The 24,300-nt window shown below is 36.4% G+C and overlaps 2 protein-coding genes and 1 long non-coding RNA gene across 4 annotated transcripts in view; 1 reads left to right on the top strand and 2 right to left on the bottom strand.

The window, feature by feature from the left end:
- Positions 1-237: 237 nt before the first annotated feature.
- On the bottom strand, positions 238-19,761 carry LOC144449403 (uncharacterized). 2 transcript variants are annotated; one of them, XR_013482162.1, is made up of 3 exons: positions 19,649-19,761; positions 1,743-1,910; positions 238-629 (listed from the first exon to the last, which is right to left on the bottom strand). It is a non-coding gene; the product is annotated as an uncharacterized LOC144449403 (long non-coding RNA). The 2 variants fall into 2 exon arrangements; XR_013482161.1 differs by lacking the exon at positions 19,649-19,761 and adding an exon at positions 2,064-2,107.
- On the bottom strand, positions 5,134-15,906 carry LOC144449402 (serine racemase-like). The gene is made up of 7 exons (XM_078139932.1): positions 15,894-15,906; positions 14,497-14,753; positions 11,096-11,326; positions 8,931-9,050; positions 8,380-8,454; positions 7,412-7,621; positions 5,134-5,301 (listed from the first exon to the last, which is right to left on the bottom strand). The coding sequence occupies exons 2-7, from the start codon at positions 14,668-14,670 to the stop codon at positions 5,134-5,136; spliced, it is 978 nt and encodes a 325-aa protein (XP_077996058.1). The 5' UTR covers positions 14,671-14,753; positions 15,894-15,906.
- A 4,146-nt stretch (positions 19,762-23,907) lies between the features above and the next one.
- LOC144449344 (serine racemase-like) overlaps positions 23,908-24,300 on the top strand; it is a 4,144-nt gene continuing 3,751 nt past the window's right edge. Inside the window, exon 1 of the mRNA XM_078139872.1 lies at positions 23,908-24,078. Within this exon, the coding sequence (XP_077995998.1) occupies positions 23,908-24,078 (171 nt within the window). The remainder of the gene's footprint in view (positions 24,079-24,300) is intronic.

Raw genomic sequence — 24,300 nt, 5'->3', positions numbered from 1 at the left:
TCTATCTATCTATCTATCTATCTATCTATCTATCGACCTACCTACCTATCTATGTATTCATTCATCCATCCATCCATCCTTCCTATATCCATTCCTAAAATCTTATTAGCAGGTGTTTGGTTTTAATTACGATCAATTCAGGCATGGTGTTTAATATTTGGTGACTCATGAAACAAAACACAGCTTTTTCATATCAATTTGTCATTTATTTTATTGTCAAATTGTTAGTTGTCATTCCTTAATATTTTTCTTCTCTGAGCAGTCAAAAATACCTACGTAAGGAGCGCAATACTACAAGTCGACGACAAAGAATAACAAACCCTTCAATATTTATCTTAATCATGAAAAATTTGAAAACTAATATTGATTTTTAGTAATTTGAGTACTGTACTATTTTGATGAAAGCAGAGTCAATGACATAGAATGACCTTGTCATTTTGTAGAATAATCAACTTGTAGAACTTCGTCTGTGAATGGTATAAGTGTTAGTTAAACGTGAATTTCTATTAGTTTTCCCGCCATTTCATCACTTGTCGTCCAACTCTTCCAAGATCTCTTCCAAGATCTCCTTTCGTTCTTCAATTCTTTCCATTACTTCTTCCTTTCTCATCTGGTCTCTAGTTTCATCACTGACAAAACAAAGATGAATTGAAATAATCGTTATCTTTATTAATCTAAATTTGAAAAGTTATCTAAGTAAATTTGAGTGTTAATTTAGCTTAAATTTACAAAAATCAACAGGAAATTTAAAAATTATCAAAAAGTGACAAATTATGGTAATTAGTCTAATCCATATGCGTGAATTTCAACTAAAACTTAGTCATACTTTGACCTACATGGCACACCTATAACAAGTTTAGATTTGACAAAATAAACATTTCGGACAATATACAACATATAGTAATATAAATCAAATTTTGCTAATACAACTAATTATTATACTTGATATGAGGCATCACATTAGTATGCACCACATTACATGAAGTTTGAAGTTTGTTTTAATATATAGTCTTATTATTTAAAATCATTAATTATGCAAATCACTCATGGCGACAAAAAACTATGTTAATAAACTTTATATAGAACACGTGGGTTTTGTTATGGTTGATGATTGATGTACCTATCAAGTAATGTCGACTTTGAAGAGTTTATTCTAAATATATAGCCCAATTATAGAAATTATTAATCATGCAAATGTATCATTAATATTCATATCAAATTTACCATAACCTATTCATTCTTACAATTAGAATAAAGAAAGTGTATAGCAAATTTCATTCGAATGAATCACTGATTTCTGAGCTATCCAGACGGACAGACAGAGAGACAGAGACAGACAGACAGACAGACAGACAGACAGGCACGCAGGCAGGCAGACAGACAGACAGACAGACAGACAGACAGACAGACAGACAGACAGACACAGACAGACAGACAGACAAAGGCATAGCACAACATTTCTCTTATGGAAGGTAATAATGAGCTCGGACCATGGCTTGTGTCGCGCCATTATTACGGACAAAACAATAGGTCGTGTGCATCCAAGGTGTTCTGTCAAGTGTCACTTATTCCTTATGCGTTTTATGTGTTATGTTACTAACATTGAAAAATGACAAATGGAATCGAAGGAACGGCTAAAGAAAGTGACAAACTAGTACTTGGTTAATCTTAAAATGTGTTGAAACGGAGCATATAGTTTGTCATATCAGGTCGTAAAGTAGATGCGATTTAAAGTGACTTACCTTACATCATGTGAATGCACATCAATCATACTTCGAGATCGTCGTCGTCGTCGACGACGACGGTACGCTTCATCTTCATGGATAAACAAAGTAGCGATAAGGGCGATAATGATAAAGATAGTTAGAACCTTCTGCATGTTGTTAACTCAATGCTTCACTTTATCGTTTCTGTAAATAACACACAAAAAATTAGATAGAATCTACGAAAGTTGATAATCAAACATGTTATTATACACAAGTAAGCTCAAAATTTGCACAGTTCTTTTGTAACACTTTACTCTAACCGAGAAGGGGGAATATAGTAGAGGTTTACAAGCATACCTAACACACCTACACTGCTCAGTGGACAGATAACTGTGTTGAATTTAGAAACAGGACAATGCTTTATATCGAATATAACACATGAGATACACTGAATGTGAAATTTACATTTCAATCGTCTAGACAGGAGAATACGTCATCTATGTGAAGCTGAAGTAGATTCAATAAAATCACAGAGCGAGGACGAATTATGGCGATACAGTCAGTAGTTTCAACTGTTCACATCGAGATAGTTGTATGTACAGAATATCTTCCTTTTGAAAGAGGTCGTGAAGTGTGGTTTGAAACACATATTTCTACCCATCAGGAATGTGTACCTGACAGTTTTGTAGTAACTGTAGCTAATTCACAGAGTGCGAAAAGTTTGACCAAAAGTCGAATCTGTGTCATTTGATGGTACTGTAACACTAGCTGTAACTGGAATATCACTTTTGCGAAGAGACAACCAGTAATACACTCCATTACCGAACTTTTGTTAAAATACCAATACTTGTTAGACACAATACATGATAATTAGAGGTCTATTTTATCCACAAGTAGTACAGTAACAGGTTGAAACTGGTGTCACGTTGGGGGCGCTCATTTTAAGGTGTGGCCCTAAAAATAGATTTTACTGGGTTTGTCGTACCGTATTATGTATGTGTTATGTTTAAATCATTATATTTAACAAAACCGTTTTTTTAAAAACCCGTTCCAGTTGCACCTGGTGCAGTTTTCATCCGCTCCTACGCTTAAACTACAAACAGATCTTTTCCGCTTTCTATGTTAAGAAAAATGTACACGTATAAGCAATTGGCACCAATCCATACACAGACGTTCATAAAGTAACGGGTGACGTGCACCTTGATTTACTACCAAACCCTTCAGTCTCCGAGCCTTTGAGAGGATGCCGCCGGCTGAATGCGCGCTTGAATGAACGTATTGAAGTCCTGTCAGCTTACTTTTTACTACCACGTATCAAACTTTTCAAACAAAAAACTTTCCCCCGTGGGTCAGAGGTCAAGATATAGTTGTATCACAGATATAAACTTATAGGGTGTCCTTCAACTAACTGAATGTAGGAAAGGGTGTCATTCCACTATTTATATACTGGAAATGCTGTCATTCGTTTTCCATCATTCGGGTTGTTTAGGGTCACCCGTCATCGTGATTTTGCTGTATGTGAGCCTATATACGGCTGAATATGATGGTCAACATGTCATGAGGCCAATCAAAGTCTCACATTGTCCTCCAATCTGAATCTGATTCTGAGACCAAATTTATACACGTACTTCTATCCCAGCGTTTAAAATTTCAACCCACAACCCGACAAGAGAAAAAACAGCAAGAAGTGCGTCTTTGTATTGCAGATCGTGAACGTCAAAAAATCTAGTATATATAGGCACCTTGCTTGGATGACTGGATACATTTAGTGTCTATATCATGAGCTATCGATAAATAATTGAAGAGAGCTTACAAATATATTAGAAGTACACGTGATCTTGGAAAACGGAGTCTTTACCGATGTTGGAGGAGGGTCAATTTGAGAAAAGCCATGTTCAAATCCCAACATACCCCACTTCACCCGTTAAAAGTGACCGGTTCCTAAAGAATGAAAATCTGCTACGTTTGTAATCATTGACGCGAAAGGAGACCATCATCGAAATTATGGTTAAGTGCCCATACAGGTATTGTTAGTTTACATGTCTTGAATTTTTAACAGTATGCCCGGAGGACAAGTGTCTTCGACGGTTTAATTACCCCAGCGGTAGCATCGTCGTAATACAGTTCTTTTTAGAAGCGAGTCAAAGCTATTAAATGAACTATCAGCGTGAGCCTGATCACAAGGTTTCATGTTGAGATAGACACCAAATGGATAATACACAAATATCACTTACACCGTGTGCGCTCCTTATTTTGTTAATGATGCATGTAAACAGTGGTAACATGCACACTACTAGTACTACAACTATTACAATAGACACATGGTAGACTTGGTAAAAAAAATCATTTTTCATGTTGTAGGACAGTCTCCGCTAGTCTCTCTCCCTCTACACCCTGTGTGGAGGTACTACCAATTCATTGGAACTTGTACTAACTTATCAGCCAAAGTTATAACTGTGAAGGTGTAAAGCTAAAACATTTAAACAGGAGAGATGGGTACACCCTAGACACAAGCATTCATGTAGTGTTCAGTGATGTACAGTGACCACACACAGACCAGACAATTAAAAAAACACATTCACAGTGAAGGGGTCAATCTCTGCGATCTGTATTGTGTTTATCTTAAAACAAAATCTAAAATACTCAGTCTAGTCTCACTAAACTTGATATCTCATCAGGTGACTACGGCTCGCTTCTTGTAAATCCACTGTAATATGAAAAGTCAGAATATGATATCAGAAATCCCATGAACAGAATGTCGTCATAATACTACACAATTCAATGTATTCTGAACACAACAAAAATGTGTTTTACCATACTTTCTCACTAAGTAGTCAGAAATAAAATGTACAATAAGAAGGGTTTGTGCCGGCTACTGTGTTGAGGCTGACACAACTGTAAGCAAACACAATTAATGAACATTGCCTCTATTATAAGCATGAGTTGTTTTGATATAACACTGCTCCCCCCCCCCCCCCACTTAGATTCATTAATTGTGATATTTTCGCCATGTGAGTTAAAACATAGGTATGTTACGTCTTAATAATCTCAACTCTAGGAAATAATTCAAGCAAAATATTATCTTGACTTCCAGGATGCCCTGGTAAAAATGTGAACAGTGTGATACATACATACATACATACATACATACATACATACATACATACATACACACACACACACACACACACACACACACACACACACACACACAGACAGACAGGCAGGCAGGCAGGCAGGCAGGCAGGCAGACAGACAGACAGACAGACAGACAGACAGATAAGATTTTTGTAAAATTTTCTAATTCACATAACGAGTAGATATAATTATAATATCCTGATGTGTTTTGACTAAGATAATTCTACCATATCAAGTTTAATGTTATCGAAAATGTACGAGATGTGATTAGAAGTAGTTCATTTTTCCACTAAAGCAAAGACACAATGTCCAGATTACCACCAGATAGGACAACACCAACTTTCTTGATGTCTGTTGGCAGTGCTTTGAACTTGTCAGATAGGACGGCTGCCACTGCAGTACCAGCAGATGGTTCAATACATATCCTGACTCTCTCCCACATCAGTTTAGTTGCTTGCTGAAATAAAAAGATTTAAAAAAATATCAAACAACTCATGGAGAAGACCAATCAGCTCTCTTGATTTGCACCATCGATATACTGCTATAATATAATTGTCATTTTTGAGCGTTTTATTCTTCTGGGTACCAAGTAGTGCGGGGGCATATGGCAGATTTTTGGGTTTCGTGTGAAATTCATGTTAATTTTTGCCAACATATCTCATTGTGTTCCCCATTATCTGAGCAATTAAAAAATATATGTTGGCAATTTTTATTTCAATATTAAGGGTAATTTTTGCAGCAATTTCATAAATGATGTAAAATGATGTTTTTTCTGTATACTGATGGCAAATTAAAATATGTGAACTGTACGATTGCTTTATATCTGTATAAATGTACTTATTGGCAGCCTGTAGACTATAAACTTGTAGACAGTTGTATAATTTTGCATTTTAATCATAATATTATAAATTCTGGCTTCTTTATTTGCATATCATTTGCATATTATGTATGATGCTTCCGGTTTATTTGATTTCCTGTATTATTTGATGTTGCTGATTGTTATTCTTTCAAAAATGTACGCCAACGGTCAACCATGAATTATTTCAGTTACTATGAATACTCTGGTTGGTTTTTATCTTTTAAAGCACTAGTAAGTCCACACCTTGACTATGCTTCCCCAGTGTCTTCCCTACATATATACGAGTAGGAATATTGCATTTTTGGAAAAAGTGCATCGTCGGTTCACCAGGATGATTCCACAGCTTGGTGGCTTGAATTATGAGGACAGTCACGCATATTGAAACTGACAACTTTAGAGACGAGATGAATTAGAGCTGATTTGCTTGAAGTGTATAAACTTTTCCATTTACATATTCTCCTTGATCCAGTTGTATTTTATCTACTTCGACAACAAGGGGATATAGATTGAAATGATTTAAAGACAGATCCAGATTGGATATACCAAAATATTTTTTCAGTCGACATGTTGTAAACATTTGGAACAGTTTACCAGAAAGGGTTATTGTTATTACTACACCAATTAAATCATTGTAGCAGTTACTTAGTAATTATTTTAATCCAGATTGGATATACGTAAATATTTTTCCAGTCAATATGTCGTAGACATTTGGAACAGTTTACCAGAAAAGGTTATTGTGACTACATCAATTAATAATTGTAAAGTGTGCATTGATTACACCTCAGAACAGTAAGGGGTCTATAAAAGCATCAATGGCTTCCTTCCCCATGTACATTCATGGGTACATGCATCGTAAAAAAAATAAAGGCATTCATTTATTGCATAGAACGACCCTTGCCGAATGATATGTCCTTTTGACCAAATACGTATCTACACGTGTAGTATTGAATCCTGGACAGGTACATTCTACACAGGATATAGAGTCCAAGTTTAGGTCTACACAAAATTTGAAATTTTACCTCTCAATATTAGCATACAGGTTACATAAATTGGACCTTATGCAAATATTAGGTAGCAAAGAAACATCACTTAGTAAAACACTTTAGAAACCTTCAGAATGTTTTACCCCCACTTTTGACCAATTGAGACACTTTCTAGAGCAATGGAAAAAGTCAATATGGCAGCTACTTTAGAACGTTTTTGTTATTTGTTCTGTATGCAGTTCTCACTCTACGTTCTGTAGAAATATCATATTAATAAGTAAATGAATCGTTTTTAAAGGCATTTCACGAGTGCTTATTAATTTCCCACTTTGCAATGGTGTCGAAATGAGATAGACTTAGTCATCAAGTTGGCATGTGACTACTTATTCCCAGCAATGAAGGTTATTTGTGTATGAGAATTACCAAAAGATGTGGAAGGGTACATTCCATGTTGTTTACCTTGAGGATTTGAATGTCAGATTTTCTTTGAGTACTAAAACACGTGGAATGATAGCTAACAATGCAATAAAATTTGATTTAATATACTATTTTCTGGTGGGTTGGTGGTTGGTGGTGGTCTAAAACCTTTCAACGCATATTCAAAGTAGATTTACACCTTGCTTACATCAGAACTAGAGAAAATATACTGATCAAATTAAAGGTCCTTTTGTTAACACCAAAGTTAGGGTGGAATATGAATCGACACTTCAACACACAGCACTCACAATGATTTCCTCTTCTGTGACTGTTATGACATCTTCAAGGTTGTCTTTGATAATAGGCCACGTTACTTCACCAACGGAACCTATAAGACCATCTGCGACTGTATCTGGTGGTCCGGGTAGTGGGATACGTTCACCAGCAGCAAATGATTTGGCACAATCATCTGCATTAAGTGGTTCAGCTGCATAGATCTTGATATTCGGTTTTATATGCTTTTAAAGATAACAAATACATGTGTAGTTATCACTTGAACTGTAGTGACACATCTTCACATTTGAGCTAATGTTTGGGGGCGCGCGCGCGCGCACACACACACACAGACACACACATACATACACGTACACACATCCTGAAACATTCTCTGATATCTGGAACGTTCAAACTGTAGTAAAAATAACATTTGTCACCCTTAGATTGTAGCCTGTCCACATTGCGGATCTGTATTTGATTCTGCTTTGCGCTTTAATGACAGGGGCCTGTGATTGGCCATATTTGTTTACAGCTTTGTATTTTTTGATTATTGTTTACTTTACCTTTTTTGCTTTTTAAAATAATTTTTCCCTACAATGTACCGTGTAATAAAGTAATGATTTGAAAAGCTAGTGTTGTGTTTTTTTACTTCCAAATCTTTTCTCACACAAGGGTGGCAAGTTTGTCTTCAGAAAATCGTAACGGCGATGCAGTGTCAATGCTAGTCTACTCAACCAGCAGGTGACGCGAAAAACATGTAGGCATACGCAAATGACGTCATCATTGAGTCATCAGTTTTTAGTGATGATGCCTATACAGGTACGTATCATAACGAAAATTATTGACCGCCAAAAACATCATTTGCATTGAAAAGCGCAAAATATATACATGCCACGTGACCACGTACTAACGAATCACAGCTTAGAAAACGGATTAGATGTATTACAAAGCACAGTCACTTTTAAAATTCTAGGTTGATTAGAAAAAACTTCTACTCTACCTTTGCAGCAATACATATTCCTGCAACCAAACCTCCACCTGAAATGGGTGCTACAATAGCATCAAGATCTGGAACCTGTATCATATGTAGGGGTTAAAAGCAAACACTGTGTTATCACCTACAATTAAATTATGGAATCCAGTTACGTTGAAAAAGTCATCGTCTTGCTGGACAAATATCTTACTGAAATGTCTACATCTTACTGAAGTACAATTTTCTACATTTTGATTTGGTAATGTGTTCGAAAAATTAATGTATGCACGTATACATACATACATACATACATACATACATACATGCATACATACATACATACATACATACATACATACATACATGCATACATGCATACATACATACGTGCATACATGCATACATGCGCACATATGCATGCATCCATCAATCCATCCATCCATCCATCCCTCTCCCACTCCCCGCACCCTCCTTCCCTCCATCCCTGCATGCAGGAAATGCGGTTGATCTACAGTGTTCCCCACTCCATGCCTCGAAAACTGTAAAGGCGAATAAAACCTTTTCATGGGAGGACCTACCTGCTGTAGAAGTTCCACGCCAACTGTTCCCTGCCCTGCGATAACATCTGGATGTTGCGATGAGGACATATATATTGCATCCTCTTCCCTGGCAACCCTACTACTCATTTCTTTTTGCTTCTAAAATAAAGAACATATTCAGAATAATTAGATTGGGAACATGTCTTCGGTTCTAAATGTCTGAAAAGTATGTCGTACCTTTTTGTGATATAGTCACATTGAGCCCAGGAATCGTGGTGCAAACTAACAGACAGACAGACAGACAGACAGGCAGACAGACAGACAGACAGACAGTCAAACGAATGAATGAATGAATGAACAAACAAAGAAACGGACGAATGAATATATAAAGATAGACATACACAAAAATCCAAATGAATATACATGAGTAAATGATACAATAAACACATGGACAAATATATATTAACACGTTGTTTGTCTGTTTGTGTATGTTTATATATAAATATAAATATATATATATATATATATATATATATATATATATATATATATATATGAAAATAAGAACAAAAATAAGAACAACCAGATTTAAACTGAATGCCTCTCGTAAGGGAATCACTAATTATGTAAATAAATTAAACTAAAAAACTATGGTAACAGGCTTTGTTTTTTGGACAAGCGTGCTTTCTTAGGTTAATGTATGTAATAGTCTATGATACTGCTTAATTACTAAATATCATTCATTATTCAAAATACTCATTAAAGGAAAAAGTTGTAGCAACAAACTTCATAGGACAGGTGCGTATTATTATGATGTACGTATCACATTATACGAAATTTGAAGATTGCATTTTTAAGATACAACCTAGTTACCTAAAATCATTAATTATGCAAATTTTTCATTAAAACTAAGCTATATAAAAGATTTTATAGGACATATCCGCTTTGTTATGTTAACGTATGTACTAAATTGTATTGAAATTGAAGTATGCAGTCTTAAGATATAGCCTAATTACCGAAAATCATTAATTATGCAAATTATTCATTAACACTGTAAGGTACATCAACTAACTTTATATGACATACACAATTTGTTATGGTTAATGTATGTACTGAATTATATTGGAATTGAAGTATGTATTCTTAAGATATAGCCTAATTACCGAAAATCATTAATTATGCAAATTATTCATTAACACTGTACGGTGCATCAACAACCTTGATAGGACATATGTGTTTTCTTATGGTTAACGTATGTACTAAATTATGTTGAATTTGAAGTATGTATTCTTAAGATATAAAAATAATTAATTATGCAAATTATTCATTAACACTGAAAGGTACACCAACAAGCTTTACAGGACATATGTGATTGTTATGGTTAACGTGTGTACTGAATTATATTGGAATTGAAGTATGTATTCTTAAGATATAGCCTAATTACCGAAAATCATTAATTATGCAAATTATTCATTAACACTGTACGGTGCATCAACAAACTTGATAGGACGTATGTGTTTTCTTATGGTTAATGTATGTACTAAATTATGTTGAATTTGAAGTATGTATTCTTAAGATATAGCCTAATTACCAAAAATAATTAATTATGCAAATTATTCATTAACGCCGTAAGATACATCAACGAATTTTATAGGACAAATGTATGTTGTTATGTTGAACGAATATACTAAATTGTATTGAAATTGAAGTATGCAGTCTTAAGATATTGCGTAATTAGTTGATTTCATTAATATGCAAATTTCTCTAATTAAACATTAACAGATCTGGCTCAAAACCTAATCAGGTCTAGCTATTACCCTAAAGATTATATATCCCAAATTTCATTACAATTGAGCCAGCCGATTTTTAGAAAATGATGATACAGACAGACAGACAGACAGACAGACACACAGACACACAGACACACCTTCCCCTTTTAATACCTCCCGTACCCTTACGGGAGGTAAAAATGGTCCCCGTTGCAGCTAATATACCTTTAATGTTGGAGACAGTGGTTCAGATTGACCAAAGTTTCCCCTGCTGTGTGTAACGAAACTGATACGACTTCGGACTTGTCTTCAAATTCTGTATTTTCCAGTAACCCACTGATTATGCTTTATAGGCACTGCGAAACTACAGAGAAGTACCATGGTGAAAAGAAGTGAAGGCTAAATGCACTTTGCCATTACACTTGTACTAATTACCTTTTCGCCAGGTTCACATAAGACTATTTTACCACCATAACTATTGACGGCATTGAGTTTCATTTGAGGTGACGGTTTCTGCATCACTATAAATACTGGAACTCCTTTCAGTCTGGCAGCTAACGACAGACCTTGTCCAAAGTTTCCACTGCTTTGTGTAACGACTTTCACTTTTGACTTGTCTTCTGTGTTTTCTAACAACGAACAAATAGCGTTGTATGCACCACGAAACTGAAAAAGTGAATGGGCTTAATATTATATAATAATAACAACCACACATTTAAAAGGAATCTGGCAAATGTATGACAATGAATGTTAAAATCCTCGACTGAAAATAATGAAACCAAAACGTTGCTAAACTGATAAAGCGTCCCGGCAAGAAAACAATAATACACGTTAATTTATAACGTTTTTAAACATTTTTATAGATTTCTTAAAATTATTTGTGCGAATTTAATGTGCAGTGAAACATTTGCGTTCTTCGACAAGGCAATACAGCAAAATGAGAATATATTTTATTCAGATATGCAGACTGTTCGATTACTCTATTCTGTGGTCTGTGGGACATATTTTTCTCAGTGAAACATGCACATATCAGCCCATTACGTAATACATCACTTGCATAATGGACTATTTTTCTTTTTTAAAAACAACAAAGAACTTCTATCTATCTATCTATCTATCTATCTATCTATCTATCTATCTATCTATCTATCTATCTATCTATCTGTCTTGTCCAAAGTTTTGACAAGTCTTTATGTATGTATGTATGTATGTATGTATGTATGTATGTATGTATGTATGTATGTATGTATGTATGTATGCATGCATGTATGTATGTATGTATGTATTATGTATGTATGTATGTATGTATGTATGTATGTATGTATGTATTATGTATGTATTATGTATGTATGTATGTATGTATGTATGTATGTATGTATGTATGTATGTATGTATGTTTTGTTGGGGATGTTCCTTTTGGTGTCTAGTTGGGAAATTGATCAGATAAAAGGATTGCACCAGTTACGTTTTGCGTAAACAATGCAACTTTTTAGAAGCAAAGAGCTTCTAGTCTGAAGTCAGAGAGTGCAGCACGTCTTCATTTTTATTTTTTATGATTTTTTTTTTGTAATTTGAAAAAAAATGAATATGTTAATGAGTATTATGACCGCCGCCATATTGGAAATCATGCGACGAGACTTTAAGTAAACTGCCACTTTTCAAAAGACACTATTGACGTCAAACAAGCAATGTAATATGTGCTATAGTCATAATTCTACGCATTGGGCGCCCAAATGACAAGCGTTTGTTCGAAACAGGGTTGTAAACTTCAAATCCAAATTCTGCTCCCCTTCTACATAATCAGCCAGTCCGCAACATCCTCATTTGCATACTATATCCTTCAGTTTGCGACTAGTATTACACTTTAAATGGCTGCACACGGGCCTTATTTTTTGGTATTTTCAACTCGCCATAACTTTCACTAGATTCCACCATTTTAAATACTGTAAACGCCTAAACCTCAACTGACATATCTTCTTTCCTCGACCCGGTTTTTCGCTCATACTACCCACAGGCATTTGTTTCCCGAGTTATGTCTCAGAATGTTTCTATCAGAATAGAATAAAATGTCGATAATATCGTTAATATTGACGTACTTAACCAACTATATTATGAAAGGGGTAAAATTACATTACATAAAATGCAAATATTTGGCAAGTAAAAATAATTAAAATAATTACAACTTTAATTTGGCTTCAGACTTTGCATTATGTTTTGCGTATCTTTCCCCGTTTTACATGTAAATCCGAAAAGGTTCTCTCTAGTCATGTCAGTGATCATACCGGGGCTGCTTTGAGTACGAGCGAATTGAGGCATGTTGAGGAATTTTGTTGAGAATTATAAATATTGCGAAATGTCAAGTACAAGGTTAAAATACAATGGAATGATGAAAAAAAAATTGGCCGAGTCTGCTGACAGGCGCCGGTCACAAGAAACTCAGTAAATTAAAATATCAGACGATGTATTTATTAATCGCCATCTTAGTTTCCCGTACGGAGACAATCCCAAGTACCCGAATGCACGAGGGACTAACCCGGAAGCAAGTCGTTGTCAGCCATACGTTACAGTGGTAACATCGTCCGAGAAATCGCTGCGTTCAGAGTGTCATTATTCACAGAATTGTTGTTTTCGAGTGAAAACCTGTCTTGAATTGTATAACTCTAACAACTGAAGACATGTCAAGTTATATTTTGAAAGTTGTATCGCTAGTTTGAGACGATTTTCTCACGTACTAATAGTACTATCGAGGCTTACTTGGACTTGGACTTTACTCCAGTTCATCGGGAAGTTTAGCCAGTCTGATATTCTTTCTGGTTTAGTTTACAACACTTTTGATCACGCAGATTTTGTTGTTGTGATGAAAAGAAATTAAAAAAAAGATCACTTCAACCATTTCGTTGTGTTTTCTTTATGAAAGGTAATCGAACATGAACGAGTGAGTGTTACCACTGTAACGTATGGCTGAGAATGACTCTCTTCCGGGTACTTGGGATTGTCGCCGTACGGAAACTAAGATGGCGATTAATACATTTCTTCCCTATATATATCTACTACAACTAGTACAAGTTGAATGTTGTTGACTTGGTAAATTTGTTAGAAAATTGAAATTGAAATTGCCTCAAAATTATTTAGATCCCTAGTTTATTTCATTCATCATTAAAATTTTCCAGGGTTAAAGCTGTAAGACACTGGCAAATTATAGCCAACCTCAAAATCCTCTTTTTTCTTTTTCTTGTGTGCATTTCCCAGTCATTTTTTTCTGAGATTTTGTGCAAATTTTTCATTACAGTAGATTTTTGTTATAAAATGGTGACTATGGTATAAAAGTACAATACATTACCAACTTCTGTGTAAAATGTGTTTTATAGTGAGACATATGTAAACACTAACCACTTTATTACATCGCTAAAACAAAACTGCATAGTGAAGAGCTGAAGAGCTGAACCAATTCTACATGTCACCAAAATTAAAAATAAAATTAAAAAAACAAACCAGCGGAGCTATTCTGACCGATAGGTCGCTTATTTACATTAATCACCCAACAACTAAGAAACTTCATATTGCAATATTAAAATGATGGTACATATTGCATGGATAACAAATATAGATTGACACGTTGATAAACATTTGATTGAATATCACAAATTGTACAGTTGTGCTACAATGCCACTGGTGGCATGCGCTTTTCTAATAATCATTCAGAAAATTCTGCATCGGAACTTTAAGGTACGTGTCTTGGGCGTTTGTTGCCCCTTAAATCACTTAGTGCCTGCTGGTATTACTGCTGCAGTTTGAAAATGGCTTGAAGCAACACTTTACACAAAACGTTCACAAACCTTAAAAGCCCCCGTTTTCTGGAAAAGTTCACATTTGAAGTAGAGATCTCTGCCTGCTAAGCCATCCATAATATTACTTGTCATAACTTGGGTGTAGTGAGCTGCTGGTTTGATTCTTTCCACCGCTTTTAGTACATCTTTGTACGAAATACAGTATTTCTCCTCTTCTGTCATGATGGTGAAATTGTTATTTCAACCACAATTTGCTATCGAGGGCAGCTGTTACGTGTTGCTGTAAGGGGGACGGGTACCCACTTCTATGACAGAGAAAATGATGACAGTAATTCTTATCGGAGTTATATTATAGTGTCACAGATGACATTCATATTTTCAGTAAACTTAATATTTTAACAACATCGCATGTCCTAGTTTGACTGAAAGGTCAATAGACTGTCTCAAGGATATCGGATTCAGACCACACAGGATTCCAAGCATACTCGAATACATGAAACGACAGTCTGCATTTCATAAATATCTGGGATTCCAGGGTGTGGAAATCGCATGTCCTAGTTTGACTGAAAGGTCAATAGACTGTCTCAAGGATATCGGATTCAGACCACACAGGATTCCAAGCATACTCGAATACATGAAACGACAGTCTGCATTTCATAAATATCTGGGATTCCAGGGTGTGGGATTCATAGTGATCATTCATCAATGTTTTGAGAATACTTTTAGGGCACGATTGCACGCCGAGAAAAGCGTTATATGGATTGCATTAATTATTTGGCCATTGGCCATGCGTACGTAAATTTAGACTTTAAGGACGTCACAATAAAGAACACTGGGGACTGACAGGCACTCTTCAGTATTTTGGTAAGGGCACTTGGCTTCGCGGGAAGTCAATGAACGAGGCACTATGCTGGGTGTTTTGCCTTGATTTCCAGTGTAGATCTTTAAACACAAACTGTGTGTAGTCTGAGCTAATTCCCTTTAAAGTTCAAGTGTGATCCTGGTACGTACATACAGAAGTTGAGTCGGATATGAGATATGAGAGTGACAGCATTTCCAGTATGTAAACAGTGGAATGACACCCTTTTCTACATTCAGTTAGTTGAATGACACCCTCTGCACTATAAAATAATTGGAAGACAGCCACCACTCTATAAAATAAGTGGAATGACAGCATTTCCAATGCTTTGGAACTGGAATGACAGCATTTCCAGTATGTAAACAGTGGAATGACACCCTTTTCTACATTCAGTTTTGTCACGGTTGCCGCCTCACACTCCAAATATCATACCAGTTGATGCAGTTAACTCAAATAAACTTTATTACAACGTACACACATAACGGAAAGGACAGGAGCTGAAGTACAAAGTGAAAGAGGTAGGTTGTTGCCTTGCTGGCTACACAAAAAATGAATGTCACAAAAGGAAAAAGAGAATATAACTAACCTGAAGTACAAAGTGAAAGAGGTAGGTTGTTGCCTTGCTGGCTACACAAAAAATGAATGTCACAAAAGGAAAAAGAGAATATAACTAACCTGAAGTACAAAGTGAAAGAGGTAGGTTGTTGCCTTGCTGGCTACACAAAAAATGAATGTACCGGTGACCTGTGTGTTGGGCTTTTTATACCTGACACGGTACACCTGATTTACATAACTACAAGGACAGAAAGTTACATAACTAAAACAAAACCTAACACTGAATAACAAAATTGTAACTGTGACATACTCCCCCGCTTGAGGAAATGGCGTCCTCGTCATTTAGACTACTTCGTACATACATTCTGGCTAGACGTAAAGAAAAATTTACAATTCAAATTTACCAATCTTTGTTGTCTTAGGGAGTTCTTTTGAGTGATGTCTTAACATTACAAATCTCTGTTGTCTTAGAGAGTTCTTTTGAGTGATCTATTAACATCACAGCACAAACTTAACTCTACTAAATGGCAAATAACGATTAAATATAACAAAAAATCGAAAATTCTTTCTCTCTCTCAAATAAATTGACATTAAATTTCTAAAGTGAAGTATGGTTTAAGCTGCTGGACATGTTGAACTAAATTTCGGGACCATTCACCCGGTACAAATCTATCTGGAGGTTTTCTGTGTCTTGTAGACCGTCTTAAACCATGGATGTATCACTAATACATCCATGCTTAAACCTACTTCTGATTCATTCGTCCTATCAGTTAAACTTAATGTATTTTCTGTTTCTAGTGAATCATGTGAAGTGTCGTTTCTGGAGGTGACATACGTGTCATGCGTGTCATGTGAAATATCATGGGAAATATTATGAATGCGATCCGCAAACTCTCTCTTATGCAAGGGGATATATTCTGGTGCACAAGGATTTAGTGTGTTTACTTGGATCATAAAGGGACATTCTTCCTCCCCCTCGTCATTTGAACTGGATGAATTAATTATCTCTTCCACTTTCTTACTTTGTCTATGAGCTAGTCTAGACATGGGTTTCTCATCTACTTCAGTACTGTATTCAGGTAAAGGGAGAAGTAGGTTTCTATGCAGGGTACGTTTCCTACTTTTACCCCCCTTTTTCTGAACGACATACACCGGAATATCACTGGTTGGTTGAGATAGAACAACATACGGGTCTTCTTCCCATTTATCAGCTAATTTGTAATTTGATTTAGGTGCTACATTTTTTACTAAAACAACATCCCCAGGTTGTATGATAGCTTCCCTTACTTTCCTATCATATAACACCTTGTGTCTATTTCCAGCCCTTTCGGATTTCTCTGATGCAGATTTGTAAGCATAGTTCAATTTGTCACCTAGTTTTCTGACATAATCTGAAACACTTCTGACAGAATCTTTGTTACACTGATCAGTGGCTGTTACTAAATCGACCGGTAACCTTGGTTCCCTTCCAAACATGAGGAAAAAGGGAGAATACCCAGTGCTTTCACACTTTGTAGCATTATATGCATGAACCATAGCAGGTACATATGAAGAAGACCCGTATGTTGCTATAGAGTGCCGACTACGCCATTTGTCACGGTTGCCGCCTCACACTCCAAATATCATACCAGTTGATGCAGTTAACTCAAATAAACTTTATTACAACGTACACACATAACGGAAAGGACAGGAGCTGAAGTACAAAGTGAAAGAGGTAGGTTGTTGCCTTGCTGGCTACACAAAAAATGAATGTCACAAAAGGAAAAAGAGAATATAACTAACCTGAAGTACAAAGTGAAAGAGGTAGGTTGTTGCCTTGCTGGCTACACAAAAAATGAATGTACCGGTGACCTGTGTGTTGGGCTTTTTATACCTGACACGGTACACCTGTCTAAAACTATTTGACTACTAGTATCTAATGAAATTCATGAAGGTAAAGAAATTTACATAAGTACAAGGACAGAAAGTTACATAACTAAAACAAAACCTAACACTGAATAACAAAATTGTAACTGTGACAGTTAGTTGAATGACACCCTCTGCACTATAAAATAATTGGAATGACAGCCACCACTCTATAAAATAAGTGGAATGACAGCATTTCCAATGCTTTGGAACTGGAATAACAATATTTCCAGTATGTAAACAGTGGAATGGCACCCTTTTCCACATTCAATTAGTTGAATGACACCCTCTGCACTATAAAACCAGTGGAATGACAGCCGCCACTCTATAGCATAAGTGGAATGACAGCATTTTCAATGCTTTGAAACTGGAATGACAGCATTTACAGTATGTAAACAGTGGAATGACACTTTTCTAAATTCAGTTAGTTGAATGACACCCCCTGCACTGTAAAACCAGTGGAATGACAGCCGCCACTCTTTAAAATAAGTGGAATGACAGCATTTTCAATGCTTTGAAACTGGAATGACAGCATTTCAAGTATGTAAACAGTGGAATGCCAACTTTTTTCTGCAATTAGTTAGTTGAATGACACCCTCTGCACTGTAAAACAAGTGGAATGACAACCACAACTCTATAAAATAAGTAGAATGACAGAGTTTCCAATGCTTTGGAACTGGAATAATAAATTAAAATGCAACATATATATATATATATATATATATATATATATATATATATATATATATATATATATATATATATACGGTATAGAGCACTGTCTTAGCAGATTGATACTCACCGAGTTATATATATATATATATATATATATATATATATATATATATATATATATATATATATATATATATATATATATATATATATATATATATATATATATACATATATAGCACCGAAACTGGGCATTTGTACATATACAAAACACACCACAATTCATATTCTAAGCCTCAAATCATTTCAAGACTGTTGATTGGATTAAAACCTCACATCTCTAATATTTAAGATTGCCGATTGGATTAAAATTTCATATCTCTGACATGAACTTATTGATATTAATGAATTCTTTTATTGAGTTGCTTCAATACCCTCCTTTTGTCTTTAGTGCTGTGTCAGCTCTTGACCTTGTATAATTAATTACAAAGAATTAATTATGCTACCAGAGATCACTCTCTTTTCCATTGTACTGTATCATGCTGTCTCAGGACACATGGTTGACCTTCGCATTTCCTATTGTACTGTAAGTGTAACAAGCTGTCTCAGGACATATTCTATTGTACTAGTGCTACAAGCTGTTTGAGGTCATACGGACATTCGTATAAGTCAGTTAGCGATCAAATTATTATGCATGTAACAATACTTTGAGTATTTTGTGACCAAAATGCTATAGAAAACAAGATTCCCTATATTTTACGTTGTAGTCTATATGATGGCGTACGTAATACTTACATTAACTAATTTTCCACTGCCCACCCTAAACGTTTTTTTTTTACATATTCGAGAAGGAAATAATAAAATCGCAAAAATTGTGAGGGCTCGCCAGAAATAGTGGATGCGCAAGCTGGCATCAATAAAAAAAACATATTATAAAACCTTTCTTCCAATCCAACAACAAAAACCCACGTTGAGATTGGCTTGTGATGGTGTATATAAGGTAGTTCTTTGTAGTCATACTTACCACGTCGTTACTTTGAATCGTACCTAAAATGTTTTAAAAATAAATATCTCTCGCACTACGAACGTTTTAGTAGTAATTTGAGTGTCTTGTTTCTACTTGTATATGTTTTTGGGGACTGGCTATATATAACGTCATGTTATTGAAAGATCAAAGCAGGAAATAGAAAAGGTGTACACACATACCTGAGATAAGGCTACAATGCTCGGTGGACAGCGAACGGTGTTAAATTTGATGACTAGGGTGAGCTTTTTTAAACAAGCTAAGGCTATACGTGTACATAGGTACGACATTCACATGATTGTATATTCATGCCAGAAGAATAGTTCCCTATTTCAACAATGTAAAGCTTTGTCTGCAATTACGGTGCCAGAAGAACCATTCAACTATTTTACTAAGGTCAGACAACTTTGACCAGAAATCGAAAATATGTCACTTCATCCATTCTTCAACGCTTCTTTGCTTATGGTTTATTTTAAATTTGAAAAGAAATTGAACAATCGACTCATCCATGACCCCTGCAATCAATCAATGTCTCGAGAACAATGTTCTGTTCTTTTCGTTTGGGGGCGACATATGAGAATGAGCGACCTCCATAGTAGTGTAGCTGCTAGACCTTGGACTTTCTTCTCAACACTGTTTCTGAAAGGTGCAATTGAAGGTGAACGCCTGAGCCGGGCTGTCGCCCTCACTATTTAGTGACCTTCAGTCACCTTCATTCATCTCCACAGTGAGCAGAATAGCTCGAGAGATCGAGCAGCAAGCCTATAGGGTCATAGGGGACTGGACGTAAATTACCAGGGGGGGGGGGGAATTGCGCGAGATAGGGGTGAAAAAGCGATGACCCTTCCCAAACGTGTGGTCTGCAAATGTATGACCCTCCCCTAAGGTCACCACCACCACCACCACCACCACCACCACCACCACCACCAAAATTAAGCATTTTCTAAGCCATCTTCTTTTAGACATATATAAGTACTGTTAAGTCCCAGGTACCTATGCTATTGAATAAAGATGTTATCCATGGGATGGCTGTTCTGCAGCACAGTCACACTGAGGTTAGCCACGTGTAAGATTTTGCCAGCAGTAGCGATTTCACCTATTTTAATATTTAGGCCAGGAGAAATAAGACAGCTGTTCAACGGGCCCAACCCAGATCACCCATAGATCTTCATGAAAAGGTGATATATGTATGTAAATATCTATTTTTGGCAAATTCTTCGGTATTTTTGTAAAATATTAATATTTTTGCTTATCCTGGAAGTAAAAGTTGGTTTGCTCTACTCTACTTGTTGATGTGCATAAGCTTAAGCTTTGGTTCATTTGAATTTAATGATATTATTTGTGGCGAGACGATACCAGTCGTAATATAGTAAGTAGTATAATGCCATTTAATTGCATTCATATTTTGTCGGTATTTTCTCTTTTGTTGCTTTTATTTGAGTTATATGCTTGAAAGCGTGACACCCTATAAATAGGGTTTAATAATGTCAAGTTACTTAAATGCTTCGCCATACATCTACTGGTAATTAAATTCGCACAGTTTGCAAGTAAGTAGTATGTTTTGACCTCACTTACTACCGTTCGTTTGAATCAAAACCATAAGAGGAACGATATTCCATTCTCGCAAGCAAGAACTATTATTTCTAGCACTACATTTCGAAATAAAAGTGGGAGGCTCGTTAAGAACGTTGCCGTAAAACAGGCCGTGGTTTGCGACGATGCGCTATTCTGACCTTCCTTTTACCACTTTTCTATACTTTTTTTCTGGAAAATCATCAAACACTCCCCGGAAATCAAATCAAATCAAATCAAATGAAATCAAATGGTTTTATCCTAAATCAGCCTCTACACAGTAGCTAACACCAAAAGCTACCATTATTATAGGATTCAAGCAAGTTTTGAACAAACAAATAGTCTACTGTTAATACTCCCATCTCTAGAACTACTATTTGTTAGTCTCGGTTACCAAGACTCTCGTCGCTGGGGGCGCTGCCTACGAGAACCCCCCACCCCTATAAAAAAAAGTTTGAGGAGGTCTCGTAGGCAGAGCCCCCAGCGGTGAGAGTCAATGGCGCTTTACAAAAGTGTGGGTATATAGAGATGTCAGTAGGCTCTGCTAAACAGATAAGTCTTGATTCGCTTCTTAAAAATATCAAGGCTGGGTGACTGGCGCACTTTTAGAGGGACATTGTTCCAAGTGAGGGGGGGGGGGGGCGGTACGCGAGAAAGCACGATCACCATAGGTCTTCTGGTTACTCCGTGGTACATGAAGTAGGATTTTGTCATTTGATCGGAGAACTCTGGATGACACTTTCAGGTTGATTAGATCAGATATATAAACAGGAGCAGCGTTGTTCAGAGCTTTGTACGCGAGTAGCAGGATCTTGTATTGGATTCTGTAGTGTACTGTAGCCAGTGTAATTCCATAAGTATAGGGGTGATGTGGTCATATTTCCGAGTGCGAGACAAAATTCTGGCTGCTGAGTTCAGGGTATGCTGAAGTGGTAGAATGGATGATGATGGTAGCACCATAAATGAATAAAATGGAAGTATTGCCGTCGCCTTAATTCAATGCAAATGATATTGACAAAAATGAAAACTAGCTAAACAATGTGATCACGTCATCGTTCTTCCAACCGTTAGTAATCAGTCATTATTTGACACTGTTGATCTTATAATAACTTAATGTTGTCATATTCGAAGAACACTATTCGTGAAATGCAAAAATTTGTTCTAAGTAGTAATTCATGACAGCTGAGAGTTTACGGTGACCTCGCAAAACATCAAAACTTAGCGAATATTTAAAAAGTTGTATTCTGTCATCCGTAACACTTCCCCCTACCACGAGCTATACCCTGAGAGCGTCTATTCCCCCTACGACAACCTGGTATACTTACACTATGTTGAATTATGGGGTTACTGTCACCCATGGCCATTTTGTCTCGGTCTGTCGGTTTTTAGTGTTGCCTGGGTGTGTTGTCCTGTTTGTGTATAAAAAAGGCCTCATATACACGACGGAGGGAACAACGTTCATAGCACACATGTTTTATGATCGACACCTGTGCTGGAGTCTAGAATAGTAAGTATATTCCATTTTTTGACGGTCCACCACCAACTACCTATCGGAGGTTCCACATAAAATGCCTATGTCAACATTAGTAAAGAACATTTTTTTCGGTTTTCTCATTTCAAACCTTTCTGCAGCCCCGTGAAAGTGTTTCAAAGCCAGGGTCCTATTTCATTTTTGACCAACCTTTTCTATTAACTAACTAACTAACTAACTAACTAACTAACTAACTAGTTACCTACCTACCTACCTACCTACCTACCTACCTACCTAACTAACTAACTAACTAACTAACTAACTAACTAACTAACTAACTAATAACCATTTTGTATATTCAATCTTTTTCTTTCCTACAACATGGCGGTTGCACAAGAGAATGTGTTTATTTGATACTCTTTGTCTGCATGCATCTTGTCAACGTTGAATCCTTCTGGGTCTGGTGCCTTCATTTATTCCGATCAACCTTGGCCTTAATTTGTTACAGCGACCCCAGCGGCCACTATTGTAACATTGCCATATCACTGTGAGAAAGAAATACGTAGGATTGTTGAGTGGCAGTCAGACTAGTCTTGCTGCTAGACGTTCGGGCTTTCTTCCGATACGGCGATAAGCAAACGAAGTTCGCAGTGAGGGCTTGCCCGAACTCTAGCTAATGTCATTTCTATACTTCACATTCCATTGAGATCACATATGGCCGTGGGTTGGACCATAGACCCTCCTTGATGGAGAGTCTATAGTTGGACGATCTATGCATATATATGTGTTAATATATTCAATAACCCATGACCTCTATAATGCTAATACTCTAATGTCCAATATCGTGCGATGATAACGTCTTATCATCAGTTTATGGTAATTGTGAGTTTGATGAGTGTGTAGACATTGTTATTCACACGCATTGGTGGTTATTTTTACAAGCCCCTGAAAAAAATTAGCTATTGTCCTCTGTTTGTGTTTGTCGCCAATGCGGTTCTCTGATTGGCAGTTATTTATATCCCTGAACTGCAGAGATCACTTTTGCTAGACCTCGGATGTTCCATCCTCGATATCCGATAGCGATGTTCGGTCGTGAATCGTATTGTATCGGAAGAACATCCGAGGTGTAGCAGCTAGACTATGTTGTGGAAACGACAAACATGTATTAATGTGCCATGTTTCGGCATGCTTGTCTGAGTTAATTTTTATTTCCATTTATTCATTCGACTTCGATCTCTATTTTTAGTCGCATCCGATGATTTGCCATCTATACTCGTACTACCTGCCACCTATACTGGCATTGGCTTGTGGCACGCATTATTCTGTTAGAGGAAATTAATGATCTCATATTTCATGTTTCATACCAACAAGTGACATCTCTATTTTTATCTTGATGGCATGGCCACGACAAAATACTGTATTTCGTACGAAGATGTACAAAAAGCGGTGGAAAGAATCAAACCAGAAGCTCACTATACCCAAGTTATGACAAGTAAAACTATGGACGGTTTTGCAGGGAGACAGCTCTTTTTCAAATGTGAACTCTTTCAGAAAACAGGGGCTTTTAAGGTATTGTACACTAAGTGATCATTTTCAAATTGATAGCTGTACCTTCAAGTATTGCATGTACGTGAAATTGCAAGTGTATTCTCAGACCATCCACCGGTCTGGGGCGCATTGAAGTGTGAAGGAAAGAAGACAGCGTCCTCTCTCGCTAGAACCTATTGCAATATTGAGTTCGGTCGATCAGTCAGGTCGTTGCGTTGCTGCCGAGCGCCTGCGCGCGAGTGA

This window comes from Glandiceps talaboti, chromosome 18 (assembly GCF_964340395.1).
Source record: "Glandiceps talaboti chromosome 18, keGlaTala1.1, whole genome shotgun sequence".
Lineage (NCBI taxonomy): Eukaryota > Metazoa > Hemichordata > Enteropneusta > Spengelidae > Glandiceps > Glandiceps talaboti.
The sequence above is the reverse complement of the archived record's forward strand: the minus strand, read 5'-3'. Positions and strand labels throughout refer to the sequence as shown.